Source organism: Homalodisca vitripennis, chromosome 1 (assembly GCF_021130785.1).
Source record: "Homalodisca vitripennis isolate AUS2020 chromosome 1, UT_GWSS_2.1, whole genome shotgun sequence".
In the NCBI taxonomy this organism is placed as follows: domain Eukaryota; kingdom Metazoa; phylum Arthropoda; class Insecta; order Hemiptera; family Cicadellidae; genus Homalodisca; species Homalodisca vitripennis.
In genome coordinates, this window is record NC_060207.1 from 55,329,498 (window position 1) to 55,347,500 (window position 18,003).

General features: G+C 34.9%; 1 protein-coding gene across 12 annotated transcripts in view; it reads right to left on the bottom strand.

Annotated features, from left to right (window-relative positions):
- Positions 1-18,003, bottom strand: part of LOC124361680 (FH1/FH2 domain-containing protein 3) — a 178,396-nt gene that overhangs the window by 83,802 nt on the left and 76,591 nt on the right. Inside the window, exon 1 of one of the 12 annotated variants that reach the window (XM_046815681.1) lies at positions 8,657-8,779. The exons of the other annotated variants lie outside the window; for them this stretch is intronic. Coding sequence (XP_046671637.1) covers positions 8,657-8,722 — 66 coding nt within the window. The 5' untranslated portion in view covers positions 8,723-8,779. Of the gene's footprint in view, positions 1-8,656; positions 8,780-18,003 lie in introns of those variants that run through there. 12 annotated transcript variants of the gene reach the window in all.

Sequence of the window (18,003 nt, forward strand, 5' to 3'; positions counted from 1 at the left end):
CATTGTTGGTGCCAAAAACTAAACGTAGGACTCCTCCACCATCGGGATCGGTAAAATTATTTTAAATCGAATATATTTTTAAATTTAAAAGTTAATTAGTTAAGTTTTTATAATATCTTGTCACCACTTTTACTTTAAATTATAAATTAGGCTAATTTGGTACTTTTATTTCTACGATGTTAGATACTGTTGTACGGTTGTATAATATACGGTTTATTTTATGTTTAACTTTTGTAGGCTATATTGTATTTTACGTTCTCATAATAATGGGAATACCTAGCTCTAAAGCACCAGCTAAGATGTTTCTAATAATTATCATAATGTCACCTGCCTGTTTATTATAGTTTATTATATACTGCTATTTACACAAATTTAGACATGTTGTGCCTTACTGCTATTGCCGTATTGTTGTTATGGATGAATTAAGAAATTAAATGGATGAAATCATTGTGAATTTATAGGTACTAATTAAAACGTCTTTACAATGTAACTATTTACCTCATGTCAGTGATAAGCGATAATATGATGGCTGTAGTCTGCGCGCTGCACACAAATTACAATTTTATTTTTATAATAATGATTTAGAATATGTTCGTAATGACAAATTTGTTCTGACACACGCGTGCTTCTACATAGTAAATTAATTGTGATTTCCTTGTACAAAAATGTTTTTTGAACTATTTATACCCTCATAACTTGAATCTCATAAAGACATATTTGAAGAAGTATATAGCCATTACATTTTATCGGAGGTTCATTTGTTATGTTGGTTTTCGAACGCGAAACAGTATTGATGGTTATTTAAAAGAAACCATACACGGTTTTAGTATTGGCCTACCCTATTACATGAAAATAGACGACCTTGCGTCTCAGTTATAGTCAGGTGTCGTGATGAAAGCCTACAACACTGCGACAATAGGGTTTCTCGATTCCATGGTCTCTACAATCACCGTCTGAAATCTACCGTACAAATTAGTGAATATATGTCTGTAGTGGTTCAAGTTTACTGTAGTGGAACACGTCGCGTGTTAAAGTACGATGGGTTGGAACAGCTCAAGCGACCATCGCTCACATATTTGTCTTATCAAATTTCCATATTTACATTGAAGCATATGAAGGTACAGCCGCCAATCCTCTCAGCACCAGCTTGTTCTATTGGTGTAGGATTAGCTAGTAATTGACGACTCCCAAGAATAAGTTTGAGTATGAGCATATTAACAGGCTTTAACATCATTGTCTCGAAGCAGATGATTTTTTATCAGTTTATTCATATATTATCATCGATTAGTTGGTTCTGGGGAAAACCGGGGTGAAGGTAATGCAATCAATTAAACAATAAATTTTCCCTTCTCATTTAAATTCATTGCACTCAACAATAAAATATTCATAAAAAATAAAAACGAAGCAGTACAACGCAGGTTCTCAACACTTTCAAAACTTCAGGCATCGGCCATTTCGAGTAAAATGGAGATCGCTTCAACCAATTTTAGCAAATCATAGCCTACAGTTAACTTACATTAAAAACATAAAACCAATATTTAAGACTTTTATTGTTTTGTGAGGCCTTTCGATAGCGAGGCTATCTTCTTCAGACACATCAAAAAAGTAAATACAAAGCCTCACAAAACAATAAAAGTCTTAAATATTGGTTTTATGTTTTTAATGTAAGTTAACAGTGACCAATATAAGCTCCATCTACGGCATAGCCTACAGTATTTATACTTAAATATAACACTTTTGGAATACAATCAATAGAAATATGTTGAAGTTTTACTTGGTACTCTGGTTAACAACACTTTCATAATTTGAGGCATCGGCTATTTCGAGTAAAATGGACATGCTACGGGAAATCACTTCAATCATTTTTAGCAAATCATAGCCTACAGTATTTATACTTAAATACAACACTTTTTGGAATACAATCAATATAAATATTTTGGAGTTTGACTTGGTACTCTGGTTAAAGATTTGATTTCATTCTTTCTAGTTAAACCTTAGACTGTTATAAAATTACGTGTAATAAATATTATGAAGTACTGTATTTAGGACAACGTTGGGTGTTTGTTCTAGCAATTATAAACTCTTGGATTGAATGCAAAGTACAAATACTTACAATACATGATACAGCTCGTTATTACAACTTTGGAATTGTGTGTAAACAAATTAACAGATATCTAAGTTTTCAGTTTAACACTGCTTTGAAACATTGCTTATACAATTAAATTCTTGAAATATTTCGGCCTTGCTGTTGAGAGAACATAAATTAAAAGCCAACATAAAACTGTCAATAATACCTATCCGTCTATATATGTGAATTGGGATGGAGCAAAATGTCATCGTGATTGACAGACGCTTAACCAATCAGGGAATAATACGATAAACTGTGATCAATACTTCTTCATCAGAGGCTGCCAACTTTTCGACAATTTGACACAACCTTCTTTCTTGAACTTAGTTTGTTCTTAATTATATTTCTTTTTATTTGAAGCGTAACCAAAATATACTTTAACGAATCCTAGCAGTGAAGAACTTGATAGAAAACAGACCTTCATAATATTAACGCTAATTCTCCTGTCCAATCCTACCGGCGGTGATACTTATGGCATGACACAGGATAATAATAGGTATTATTTACCCTTGATCTCTTAATAGGTTATGCTCTATTTAGAGGTCAGGTAGGGTGGTAAACGAACTTGTCTATTTCTAGGTTCCCGTGGCAACCGGCCATCTCGTGGATCTGCGAGGACGAAAACAGGGACATCCGCAAATATTTGTGCCGCGGGTGATTCACGTGATGTTGAGTGAGGGGTACACTCACTAGGAGCTCCACTCTCAGTTTATTGTGATCACTGTCGTACTGAAAATTATAGACTGGTCTTCATTGTCTATCCACTTGTGTTGCTTGTTGCCTCTCATGCGTATACAAAAGATTTCAAAACTACATAAAAATGAAATTTAAAAAACGGCCATAAAAAACGGTTGGTTTTCAAGTTATTTAGGTTTTAATATTTTAAATGGCTGCCATTTTGAAACTACACATAAGATTTAAAAAAAAATATATTTTTTACAACTTATGTTCATGTTTATAATATTTATGCTAAGTTTCAACAAAATCAGTAAACCCGTATTGAAAATAAAATTACTTGTATGTAAAAAACAAAATGGCCGATCTAAGGTAAACGAAGTTAGATAGGACTATACATTATATGACATTTTTTGTTCAGTTTGACCTCCTGAACAATTTGGTGAAGTTTGGTCCTGTAATTTTGGGACACCCAGTATATGCAAATTTATTATCAGATGTTTATATCCAATTCTACATTTATAATGAATAGATAGTGTAATCAAATTGAAACAGATGATTCTGGAGATCATTTTAAATGAGTGGCATTATTTTGTAACTTATCGTGAATAAAAAAAATCACTACTGAACATACGTAAACATCAAAGACTTCCTATTTAATAACATGCGCGGATGCCTAAATTTGATAACACCCTCCGTTAACAATAATAATAATAATGATGGAGCTGAAATTTTACGTGTTTTATTATACTACATATCAAAACACGTCTGAAAATTAATAACTTCAATTCGCAAAACTGGCCAACGAGCAAACGGTCTTATACGGCTTTTGGTGAAATTATTGTCCGAAAAAAATAATGTACTCGTATACTATGGGGTACTAACAAGGGTGTACTTTGATTGATAACTTTAGCGTTATGAGATCAAATTGTAAATTTCATGAATTTATCTCTTTATAAATGCGACACAACAAATATAAACCGATATATCGATTTAGTAGTGATTCATCTGCGTCAGTTGCCACTTAAGAAAGATGTCTAACCGAAATTACGCTTGGCCCGGCGGGAGGCCTTCTTAGACGCTACGCATCAGGTTAATCAGGTTAGTCGTAATCGGGATTCGTGCATTTAATTACAACCCGCATCATTATAATTAATTATGGACTTATTTACAGACATCATAACAGCCTGCAGAAGTAAAATTTGACGTAAATTAAAATATGGCGATATACATGACCTGTATGCGTTAAAGTTGGAAATGGATGTATGACAATTCACGTTTATTATCGTAACATATTAAATGCGGACATAGCTCCATACATGTTACAAAATAATGACATGAACAAAGACCAATAAACAAACTTACAGTAACAATAAAATCAATTTAGCCATTTCTGGAACCTTTGTTCCACATTTTGCAAACAAATCCGGTATCTTTAATACATTATTTTAAAACAGACAATGTAAAATTAGCATTTTCCTTAGTGAAAATTAATAAATTTGTAATATACATAGGACTTGAAAAGAAATCGGCGTCCACGCTAAGTTTAGTATTTTGTATATAGTAAATTTAGTCCTAAACTGAAAATTACATTGTCAACTTGAATTTATCTACGAATAATTTCTACTTATTTTTCAAAAGTATAATTATAAACAAATTTCAGCAAACTTAAGGGAAAATATTAACAAGTTGAAACATTCCAAGTATGTTATTTAACTCGTATTGACAGTTTTTACCCAATTATGCTGCCCATATCATGGAGTTAGAATTACCGTGTTTACTTTCATTCTGTACAACGTTGCAGATTTAGCTGTAGACCAATTATACTGTCCATATCATGGAGCTATGATTACTGTGTTTACTTTCATTCTGAACAATAACGTTGCAAGATTAACATGTGGACCCCAGAATTATGCTGTCCACATCATGGAGCTATAATTACTGTGTTTACTTTCATTCTGTACAATAACGTTGCAAGATTAACATGTGGACCCCAGAATTATGCTGTCCACATCATGGAGCTATAATTACTGTGTTTACTTTCATTCTGAACAATAACGTTGCAAGATTAACATGTGGACCCCAGAATTATGCTGTCCACATCATGGAGCTATAATTACTGTGTTTACTTTCATTCTGTACAATAACGTTGCAAGATTAACATGTGGACCCCAGAATTATGCTGTCCACATCATGGAGCTATAATTACTGTGTTTACTTTCATTCTGTACAATAACGTTGCAAGATTAACATGTGGACCCCAGAATTATGTTGTCCACATCATGGAGCTATAATTACTGTGTTTACTTTCATTATGTACAATAACGTTGCAAGATTAACATGTGGACCCCAGAATTATGCTGTCCACATCATGGAGCTATAATTACTGTGTTTACTTTCATTCTGAACAATAACGTTGCAAGATTAACATGTGGACCCCAGAATTATGCTGTCCACATCATGGAGCTATAATTACTGTGTTTACTTTCATTCTGTACAATAACGTTGCAAGATTAACATGTGGACCCCAGAATTATGTTGTCCACATCATGGAGCTATAATTACCGTGTTTACTTTCATTCTATACAATAACGTTGCAATATTAACATGTTGACCCCATAATTATGCTGCCCACTTCATGGAGCTATAATTACTGTGTTTACTTTCATTCTTTACTACAACGTTACAAGGCTGTGGACCCCAGAATTAAACACAGATTTACTCCGTATCGTAAGTCAAGTTTCTACTTTAATGCGCATGACGAAACACTCCCCTTCGCTTTATTTCGAGCTGAATCACATTCTCTTTGTACGCCTTTGTAGCGTGGCGCGTGCACGAACAAGAGCGCACTTACGAGTTGCCAAGAATGTAGGCGTACCTCCTCACTTATGAATCATGCGTAAGTTTAGTACAAGGTCGCATCAGAGCCAGACTACCTGGCGGTGCAACGTACGCTAATAGTTATACTGTTCAATAGTTGATTTTTGTATTTGAGAAGCGGAACTTTTTCGTTAATGATTCGGGAGAAAAAAGTTATCTGCAATTTATATAACTCCAGGGAATTTTTTATGTCTATTTAAAAAAGTCTAAGTTATATCTGACGGTAAAAGGAAAAAGAAAAAGATAGTTATATACCAGAGAAAAACAAAACATCGTTAGAAAGCGCAAATAGACAATATTATTATCACATACGAAAATCTTTTGGTTTTTTATATTCTTCAAAGGTATATAATTCCTATGAAGGTATTAATTTTGTACGCCTGTCGCAAAAGAATTGAATGGATGACTTCGAAGCTGTAAGTACGATTAGATAAGATTGTTTTCAAAGTAATTGTGATGTACAAATCAAAAGGGCTTTAAACTTAAGAAAACATTGCTTCTGATATGACGTGCCCAAATATTGTTTTATTTAATGTATGCTAAATTAAATACGATGCAACCTGATTATTGATGAATAACAGAAGTGCCATTTCTACTTTGTAACTCATAAAAATGAATGTAATAATCAATACAATAAAAGAGTATACTATAAGGATAAACTAAACAAATATGTTATACCTCCTGTTCATATGACTTTCCTACAAGAACCGAGGCAGAGGTCTACAGTAGGTACGGAGGGTGTGGAACTTGTTATACGAGGGTATGGAACTTGGTATACATCAGAAAAACAAATGTGAATCTCGAAAAACCGAAATGCTTGTCGGCGAAACTAATAGAAACTTTATAAAAATCGATATGCACATAAGAGAAACCTATATGAACTTTCAAAAATCTATATTAACTCCCAAAAACCGATATGCACATCGAAGAATCCGATTTGAACTGTTTGCGTGATCGGCCGAGATCTGTCTCCAACTGTTGAAATGTGTTGCATTTTACCTAGGAAGCTTATATACTATAAAAGGCTTTTATTTCGCGAGCATTACAATAACCATCTGAATGAAGCTTAAAAGGTGTAGAATCTGTATAGGTTGTCATTTGTAAATTTATAACATAAGCACTTTATAATAAAAGATCGTCATTATAATGTCATCGTTATATAAGACAGGCTGTATTACGTTATGCACCTTCAATAGAACTGCTTGGTTATCTGGAATGTTAATACTTTACCAGTAATAATGTTTACGGTCAATATAAAACCACCTCTACTTAGATCCAGATCGCTACTTGATTATAAAGTTGTTTAATGTCACAGTCAGTGGTTGTAGAACCATTATTTCTTTATTCATAGTTTGTAAGTTAAAATAACTAGTATATCACTTGTGTGTATATCACGACCTGTCACATCTGGGTAGAACTGGCATACGTGCTACTGCTACACAGTTCATTTTACGTGCCTAATCAGAGGTAATACTGAATACCAATCTATCAATCTGAAGCAATTAAAAGTATACACAATACTATGTATTTGAAAACTGCTGTACGTGGGTGGTCTGAAATGTTTCCGACCTAAACGTGAAGATAACCGCACTCGAAAATTAAAATCTACTGAATTTCGTTGATCATCCGTTGACAGTTACTCGCAAAAGTTTCAGACATTTTTGAAGCGCAGTTTTTATGTAACAGTCGATTAGGTGACCTAATAATCCTGCTGAAACCCTGTTTCATCAAGACAACCGCCGTCTCACACCTCAGCGGTTGCCATGGCGGAAATCCACAAATCACTGATTGAACTGCTTGACTATCCGCTTCACTCACCGGATCTAGCCCCAAGCGACTTCTTTTTGTCACCTTATCTAAAAAATAAAATTACGCTCGGAGGACAAAGATTTTCGTCAAATGAAGAGGCAATCACATTCGTGAACAATTATTTTGCAGAAAAAATGCCGAGTACTACTTGGACGGATTATAGAGATGGGAGCATCGCTGGTAGAAGTGCGTAGAGTTACAAGGAGACTATGTTGAAAAATAAAAAATAATTATCAGAAATACGTCTTTAATTTTTGTTACGTCGGAAACTTTCCAGGCCATTCTCGTATAATACGAAATGAAATGAAATAAATGTTCATATCGAGCACTAATAATAACATATAGTTGAAGGTTACTCCAAAATCTCCAGACGGGTTTTTTAATTTTTAACAAATTCAATTAAAACAAAAGAAACTTTTCATATAAAACTACTTTTTTCTTACATGAAAGACATATCGCTTTTTCAAGATGTCGGCCCATGAGAATTGGCCATTAGGTAAAATATTTTTGTCGTTTGTGTAGATCACATTTCATATAATTTTAAACACAATAGTATGAAAAAATTAATTTTACGAACACAGAAAAAAGGGGCAAATTTCTAATTTTTGAACATTGCAAAAAACACAATTACGAAACCGTAAAACTATGAATAATAAAGTGCTACATTTTTCTGTATTTAATTTACAAACCGTCTATAATTCTCCTAGATTCTAAGACGTATATACATAAAAAAAACACTAATTTACGATTAAGAGAGCTTAGATATCCACAGCCAATTGTGTAACCTGAAATAATTACTTTTACTACGCATATCCAAAAAGAGCTTAAAATATGTTTTTGAGAATACCATCCTTTGTGACACGTACTTTTAGCTCTTAATTATTTCAGAAAAAATCAACTAATATTTTGAACACAAATAACTTGAAATCTAAAAATTTTAAATATCACTTTTTTATTGCATTGTGCGGTTTAGGTTCTAGTATTTTGTGAAACGAAAGATAATATACTTATGGAATACATCAATTGATTCACATTATTCTCGTAATTTTTACAATTTATATGCTAAACCAGAGGTACGAATGAAATTATAACGTTATATTTAAAAACAGAAGAGACTTTTTTAAATTTAAAATAATTCAGCAATACATCGTGTGTAATGTTTACCTCTTGACGCGATGGTCGGCGGCTGGTGCGGTCGCTAGCCCGGGTCCAGTATCGGTAGTAAGCCATCACACTATATGCCTCTCTGTTCTCTTTAACGTACTCTATGTTTCTAACTACTTCGCAGTAGAGGCACGAGTATTAAGTATAAGACCCAGCTCTGCTTACATAACCCACTCTGATAACAGATTACAGAGCGCCGCTCTTTATGTCCACGCCGCACCGCCGCCGCGACTCTACAAATTGTGTAATTGTTCAGCTTAGAAAGTTCTACTTGACCGATAACTTGAGCGGGATTTTAACAAACGGATTACTGAGAATCTCGTTTTTGCACGGCCTTTTAACGATATTTTTACATTGGTTTATTCCGTCGTACTGCTATGGCGGCAAAGAGAATTTTCCATGAAGCTTAGGCAATTGACTAATCACGAGTATGCGTCACAAATATTTGTCTCTAGTACTTTTTAACACTTACCACATTAAACATTTTTTGGGTAGAAGTTGTTTCGCAGATCTCAGCTGTATTGAAAAGTAGCCTACTACCATACATAGTGATGACAATTTTATTATTGGGTTGTTATTCAGCTATGGAGGGACGCCGTTTGTCGATTTACACAATGTTTAATCGAACAGATGAGTTTTGTTGAATTGTTGTACCTTATTTTGTTAACTAACGATATCAACGTGATTGGGGAATTCAATTTTGAGAAACATCTTATTTAAAACATGCTATATATGTATATAAATGTCTTTGTATGCGTTGTGCTCAACTGTTACTTAATATCAGTAATTAAACGAGAGTTTAAGCATAACTCTTGTAGTTTCGTAGAATGTTTTTCAAGAAGTTCGATTCAAATAATACACTTGGAATGTAAGAGCTGGTTCTTATTTTCCCTGAAGATTGTTGAAAGATTTGTTATAATTGAAGAATGAGAACAAATTAGGTACTACACAAAAGTTGTTTTACAAGCTCCATTTTTATATTTTTTAATCAGTTATAAGTTATAGGTAACAGTCCAAACATACAACAATATATGTAGCATGGATGCAATCTAGGGGGCGGTGGCAGTGGGTCATCATGCCGCATCGCTTCGTGGCTGTAAGTCAATGTCAGCAGTGGCAGTGTCAGGTGTTTGGTCGGTAACAGATTCACAGCACGCACACAGGACATGCTCCAAGATCTTTCGTTCCGGCCCTAGACAGCCGTACCGTTCCCACGTTCCCCACGCCACGCACTTCCGCCCGCTTACCTCCTCTAATCTGCCGCGATTCTTAACCCCCGATAAGTCAACTGGAGACATAATTGGTCATTCACGGTCAGGAGAGCGTGAAAGCGAAGAACTTCCTTTCGACCCGTCAGAGGAAATACAAAATAGTGGAAGCCGTATAACTTGTGCAAGGTCCTTTTGTTTGGGTATTAATATCATACACAACAAACTGGCTGTTTCACAAGGGGAAATCCCCTTCCACGAGCTTTAGAAAATATTTAGGATTACATATAGTGTTGTCCCACTGTTTCACTTATATCTGAAAACTGTAAAAATGTTAAAATCCAAAAGTAGACTTTTTTAAAGTACGATTAGAATTAATTAGGCCTGTTAAAACAACGACTATTTTAGTTTTAGAAAATAAGTCATATTTTCTGAATTTGAAATTCAATAAAATCAAATTTATAGATATTTGATATTGTCCGGGGAGAGGTTTCCAACAGAGCACTTGTAAGCGAGTCATAACAACTGAAATAGAGAGCGTGAAGTCGAGAGAGTCGTGCCAAATGTGTCCCCGTGCTAGGTTGTGGGTCACTCTTTGATTCCTGGTTAAAATAGAGTATCGCCGACACCGACTCTACACAATCTGGAGCGACAGTGTTCTTTCATCTTCAAATTCCAGGCCTTTCCCTTTTCTCCATGGAATACGACATTGTTCTTCTTGTCTCCAGATTGAAGATTTTCCTCCTTGCTCATCCTTACATTTCAGGTCTTCCCCCTCGTTTCATAGCTCTGAGTAGATTTCATATCTTGTATTTATCGGTCTACAAATTCCAGTTCTTAACCCTTGCTTCTATCAAGATTACCTTTTCCTGGTTTATGTAACACACATTTCAAATCTCGCAATTGTCTATCTGCAGATTTCAGACTTTCATCGTACGTACTGTGATTCTATCCCTTGTGTTAGTGTTCGAACCGTATATTTGGCCTTCAGCTGATCAATAGAATTTCAAACCTTTGTACACTAATCTGATCAATTCGCAGAAACAAGGCCTTTACCTCGGTCCCAAATTGAAGTCCACACACTTCCACTTCCAGATTTAAAGCTATTTATTTGGTTTTAATTTCTTATTCCGATTTGTATAAGTATATTTTTATTGTATAGTACCTTCTTGTTTCCGTTTTCATGCCTGCCAGTTATTTTTACGAATCATGGTGCTACATATCGTGTTCGACTTTTTCCTGTATTTAGATTTCATACAACCTCTTTTCTACTTTCTCTCTTTTTTATCCTAGTTTATTTTCGTACATATTACAATTATAGAACTTCACGCGGCTAAAAAAAACATAAATACGATTGGCCGTTACTTATTTTGTATTCCTCATTTATTTTACAGAACATTGTATTATTTTTAAAATTTAGATATTAAGTTTTAGTCCAGGTTCTATTGATAACTAACCATTGTTCTACATTTAAATAATTATGTCATCGAAGTAAATAATATAACACGTATGCAACATAACCTGTCCTGTCCCATCACTTATCTTGCCATTGTTAACAATAGAACTCTGTTAACATCAACCACTAGTACAGTATTAACCGGCCCATTGTTATCTGTAGAGATGCGACATCATGTAGTGCTTGTCGCAAGAACTTCTATAGAGGAAATGTTGTCGCAATGTCACTTATCAGGTGAAACATAACATAACAAATCATCGCAGACAGTTAGTTGCCTTCACCCACTACCGCTATCAGATGTTATCAGACAGCTGACGCGTCACGCGGGTGACACGATGGTGATAACGGGAGTTCCGCAATCGTATAACCATAATTTTACAAGCTGACTGCTAGGACAAAATTCTATGATAAAATTCATATACGAATCAAAACAACCTTGAGTACACACTAAAGATTAACAACATATGCCCAAGGGCGAATTTCCAGCCTCCTGATCCAATTTGGCGTCCAATGTGTTGTACGACAATAATTAGTGTATCCATAAAAAATATTTTGAAACAAATTAATTAGGCAGAGGCGCTCGGGTACTATAAATCGTCTGCTCATGTGATTCTTTGTCTGATTATCATAGAAAATAACCTAAGCACACGATTGCTGTTTTATGCTTGTGAACACTAAACGCAGCGTATTGGGAGTAAAGAAGAAGAAACAGTGTTCAAAGAGTCATCAAGCAGTGCGCACGGTCTGCAGGACACGTCGCGTCGTTGTTAGGTCGTTCCATTCTTGGACAAAGGGAACAGAGAACGGAATGGAATGGACCGTTGCAGGAAGCAAAATTCGGTGTGGTTGGAGCAAGCAAAGAGGAGGGGCGGAAGGGGCAGTCACGGGTCAGCTGACTGAGTGATCACACCTGGCAAACATAACCTGCAAATCGTAACTGATTTGCTGATTGGTCTCGCTACCTACATAGTGTCATCGATGAAGAATATTTCAATACCGACGAAAATTGCTACTTCAGATTAGATGTACTAGACTGGAAATTATTTTTGATAACTTATTTTTTAATATATGCACTTGTTACTGACAAGATAAAACATTGAACCTTATTGTATTACAATATTGCCGCAAATTTATAATGCTGCATATTTTACGTGACAGTTGCTATGATGTATCACTAAGACACTTATTGCTCCCTACTTTACTAAGATTTTAATCTCATCCTTCGTGGCCGGCATATCGCTTTGTCGTGATAACCTATAAACTATTTCGAAACAGAGCAAATAAGTCATGTTCGTTATATTTCAATACATCTACATTAATGTTACATACAAATTGAGGACCGGCTCTGGGGGTTTTGGCACTTAAACTCTTTAGCACTTCGCAAAAACAGGTTTGTTAATAATTGTTATATAACAAAAAATTTGATTTAAGGACTGTACCTTTGACTAATGACTCAGTTATGTAAATAAAAAGAATGTCAATTTCAATAAAAAAACATATAATTTAATATTTACAACCCGTAATAAATTACACAGTTGACGTGTTTTTAAAATGGCTTTATATAAATTAATAAGCAGAATGCAATAATGCAGAATAATACATTACTAGTATGAAAATAAATTTTGACTGATACTCTTGTTCATAATTATTGGTAATTTCCAGTTCGATCGTGGATTTTTTAAACACAAATTCTCCTGTTTTCAAGGCTTTTGCGGCATTCATAATTAGTTCTCAAGTTGAAGTTACATTTCCGGTTGAATGTAACCTGCGCCAATTAATTTAAATTATATAACAAAAAAAATTGACGCATAATTTGTACACATAATTAAAAGTTCGAATACAGAAGTAAAGATTTTAAACCGGTCTAGAGTAAGTTTACAAATTGACGGAAGCGCGGCAACTAGATTCTCATATTAATTATCTCTGAAGCTGTTGCCGGTCGAAAACTTGTGTCGCGTGTTCCTGTGTTTAATTTAATAAGAACGTCTGTTCAAAAAAAATGTGACTTTAGCTTGAAAATAATTACTTAGGAATGACAAAAAAATGTTGAAAACTCGAACTTAGTGTTTAAAAAATTCCCCAAACTGGAAATGGTCACTGAAAAATTACCAATAATTATGAATAAGAGTAGACTTACATGCCAATCCAAACTTCGTTTTATACTCGATTTAACAGTCTAACTCCCTGACAGACTGCGTAGATACACAACACAACTGCACTGCAAATGCAAACGACTCAGCGCCCTCACGACTTGTACGATGCATGATTACGAAATTGGCGGGGCGAAGTGCGGGGTTGCCATTTTTCACAGCGATGTTACAAAACAGGGTAGTGTTTTGCGTTAAGACATACTTTCCTATTTTCTACGTCAACTGACACAAATTAAAATACCCTTCACTTCTCATTACCTAGTAATTCGTCTGCCTAAGCTAGCAGCGCGCCGAAGTATTAGCCTTGTATTTTGTTTATTTTTTATTCCCAAATTTTGCGCCCCACAAAATATTGCTTAAGGCCGCCTAGATTGCTTAAATAGACGAGCGGACTCTGTAAAAATTACACCAAATAGTGCTTATCAGAAAAGATATCGTTCAAAAATGTTGACATCGGATACTAACAAACATACGTTAAGATACAATGCCGTAACGCAGTAAAGATTTCCCAAATTTTCTTATTTACTTGAACTATTTTAATTTTATTGTGCTCACTCTGCTTAAAGTAGTGATTTTAAATAAAGTATTTTTGTTAATTCTGTAGTTTATTTTTTAGGACCAGACCAAAATTTGACATGTGCAAAGAAAATGTTTGTGTTTTTCTGGCCATGCTCCAAGAACTGTGCATATTAAAAATGTGCGATTTTTCAAGCGTTTGAGAGAAAAATCATATCTTCAGAACTAGTTACTGAACAGATTTGTTTTTAGGCTTAAAATATTTATAATTAAATTGTTCATTGTGAAAAAATAAATTTAAGTCATTATATAGCAAAAAACAATTTGATTTATCTGTTTATCAAAGAAAAAAAATTAAAAAAATTGTGTTTGATCTTCAATAACTACCAAAAATAAGAATAAATTATCCGTGGGAAATGGTATTTATTAGTTCTACATATAATTCTCTATAACTGTACATAATTTGAAAGCCCTGGAATAAAAAATAAAAAGTTTGTAAATGAATTAAATTTTTCTGTAACACTGGTTAAAACACACTTTTCAGCATTAGCCTAACATACAAAACCTTATAGGCTTCTAAGGATATTATTCGGTACTTTGGGATTATACCGACCACACCAGTATGAAGAACACAAAAATATAAATTTATAGAAACAAACATGATAGAACGAAAAAACAATCTTTAATTACAAAATTACAAACTTACAACGATTATCAATTGTTAATGGGGTCAGATTCCGTTGTATGCCCCCAACGCTTAAACTTTTTTCAATGAACTTAGAACGTTATAAAACGATGTAGTTGAGTAACAGAACTAACATTCCATCAATCAACAAGCATTTCCAGGTATTGTGATCGGTATTGTTGTCGCTGTTATCTTATCTTTCTCGAGAATCCCGATTACGGCAGGCCGCGCGGCATCACATGATTATTTAAGTTTTTTGCACGGTACATAAAAACAAGTTTTGTGTTTTTTTCAATAAAGAGTTTAGTTTATGTTTGGTAATGTTTGTTTTTGTTGAATTTTTGTTTTTGTAGAAATGTAGGGGTAAAACACGGAAGTACAACAAAGCGACGCACCAGCTGAACGGGCGGCGAGACTCTGCAATCACGTTATCTACTAGACCGCTCGACTTTGACCTCTGTCTGAGGATGGCGAGGGGTTTGCAATAAGACAATTCCTGTTTTATATTGACGAAATATTGTTCTACGCTAATCTAGTAATCAGTAGAAGCAAAATGTCAAATAAAGATTCATGTCTGGGTGTGGTCGGTATAATCCCAAAGTACCCTGACAACATTACGATTCAACATGGCCGTAAAATATTTTTTTTCACCAAGCTGATGATTCCAAAGACGTTTAAAATTTGATATCATAGTAAGAAACATACAGGGAATAGAAAAATAGTATATTTATTCCATATAGAAGATTAAAATATCTCTTAAAAAATATGAAAAGTCCGCCGGAGATAAATCAGACGGCTGGTCCTTTTCGCATAGTACAAAAAAGTTGGAGGAATTTAGCTGTGCTCGTAGGGCCCTAATACTACCCTTTCAACAAGTAAACGCTATCTGTGTGGCGGGTTGCGTTTACGTGCCAGCCGCTGAGATGAAGGCGTAACAATCGCTTTAACGACTTTAAACTAACGATTTCGATTTGTAGATTAGTATTGACAAATTAATACATTATTTTCAAAGCACGTTAAACAACACTATAACAACGGAAACACAAGGATAAGTCCTATTATTGCTATTATTTGGTATTATCTTATTATTTAATTCCACCACAATCAGCACTGTCACAAAACAGAACTGATTTTAGCGTGTGTGTGGTGGGTTATTTGGGCCAATACGATTCCTGAAAGGAGGGTTTTTATCCACGAGTCACAGGAAATGTTTTCGGGACGCAGCGCATAATGCTACCCCGCCCGCCACCCCTCCCGCCTATCACTACACACTCAAGGTCACGCGCGCAGCTAAAGTCCTCGAACTGTACGCCGCCGGCGATAAATCAGACGATTGGTCCTTTTCGCATAGTACGCCGCCGGCGATAAATCAGACGGTTGGTCCTTAAAGGGTAAAAAACGTGGTCCCCAAGTCGATGAGTACATGGTTTTAACCTTTTAATTCCTTGGTTTAAGTACGGAATTAGAAAGATGAGGGCAGAACGCAATCTACCAGACAATGACTACTTTTAATTGTAGAGTACTTTTAGGGGTTTCGCTTTCCCAACATTTCCAAGTAAGAAGCACTGGTCATATTTTTATAATATTATGTAATTTATAGATAATATACCATTTTAGTCAAATATTACATTTACCAATATTTTTATATTTTAGTCTTAAACAATTAAAGTCCAGAATTTAAAAATGAGTGTGAGTAAATTGAATTTTTACTTTTTACTTGATTATCGGTTAGCAATTGCTAAAATAACGTGTATGCGAATGCAGCGTTCTCTATTTTTGTATTCTATATTTTTGTAGACACTGAATAGTTTTTTTTATTATGTACATATATTGTTAAACTAATATTGGCTATTCCGTTGAAAACAAAGAAATCATGATATTCGGAAAGCAATTTTGACACACTAAAGTAAAATTACAATTTTTCGAATTTTATCTAGTTTGAAAATTCAAACAACTTAAATATCTAGTGCGAATCTGAATAATCATATTAATAACAATTTGCTACTTCATAAATAAATATGGTTTCTAATTTCTACATACAGTACAGTAAACTGTTTTCGTGTTTTTTATGTGACTATTTTGTACATATAGACGCCAAGATCTGAATGGGATGCAAGATTGGCATTGAAGGTGTTGTAGTTTCCTGTGATTTATTGTTACATATGTGTGTGTGTGTGTGTGTGTGTGTGTGTGTGTGTGTGTGTGTGTGTGTGTGTGTGTGTGTGTGTGTGTGTGTGTGTGTGTGTGTGTGTGTTTTAAAAATACAAACTATAACCAGTTGGAAGATAAAATGTTATTATTATAAAATAGAATAAAGAACGTAAGTAAGTGTGGCTTCATGTTGAAAATCAAGCTGTAATAAAAAATTGAATTCTGATTTGTGTAATAAATGCTTTCGTTTGCTTACATTGCTCATAGATAATAAATGCCGATGCAGGTACGGACGGTATAATTTAAATAACATGAAGCGAAGAAGATTTATACTTACAATTGTAACGTTATCCTAGTGAAGCCCTGGCATGCACCCCACTTTAATGACATGTCTAGAGCACTTTCGCCTTGACTGCCCACGTAATTATGTAGGTATGTGGACATTTCCGGCGAACAGTCCGTACCGGCGCGGCCTTCACTCTCCCCCCTCCCCCCCAACAACCTACCACCACATAAAGAGATGAGTCATCATTGTTTATGTTTTAGTGTTCAAGGGTTCTGTACGAGTTAAAAACAAGTAAACAGGGATTTTAGTTTGCTTCGATACTATTTTGAAAGTGGAACAAGTATTGCAGGGAACGACGATTTACCTCAACCCTAACGTGGCACTTTTATCCCAGGATGGTTCCACTCCTGGCTGATTTATGCATTCCAGTTTTATATTGGATAAGCAAAAAACCGATGTTATTTTCATTTGAGAAACCACACGGATGTCCAGGAGCGGCATATTACTAACAGGAAATATCATGATATTAGAGTAAACGGGTGGATCAATAGTTGTTGTATACTGGTGATGATGGCTCTTGGAGTGGGTGGAGGTTCTCCAGTGTGGCTGTCAGTGTGCTAGTCTAAACATGAGGGAGTACCTTCTCCTACCCGCATTCACTGGAGGAAGCTGGAACACTTCTAGTCTGCCCTTCTTCCAAGGTGACATGACAGATATAAAGCCTGCTACCTCTCCTCATGGTGGATCTCGACAGGAGGCGGCCCAACCAACAACCTTCCCCATCTTAAAATCCTATCACTTCGGAAGCAAACTTAAAAGTTCTTTTAGGACTAAGTGCATTCAGGAATTTCCTCAGTTTCTTGTCTTAAGTGAATAAACAAATAAAAACGTGAAA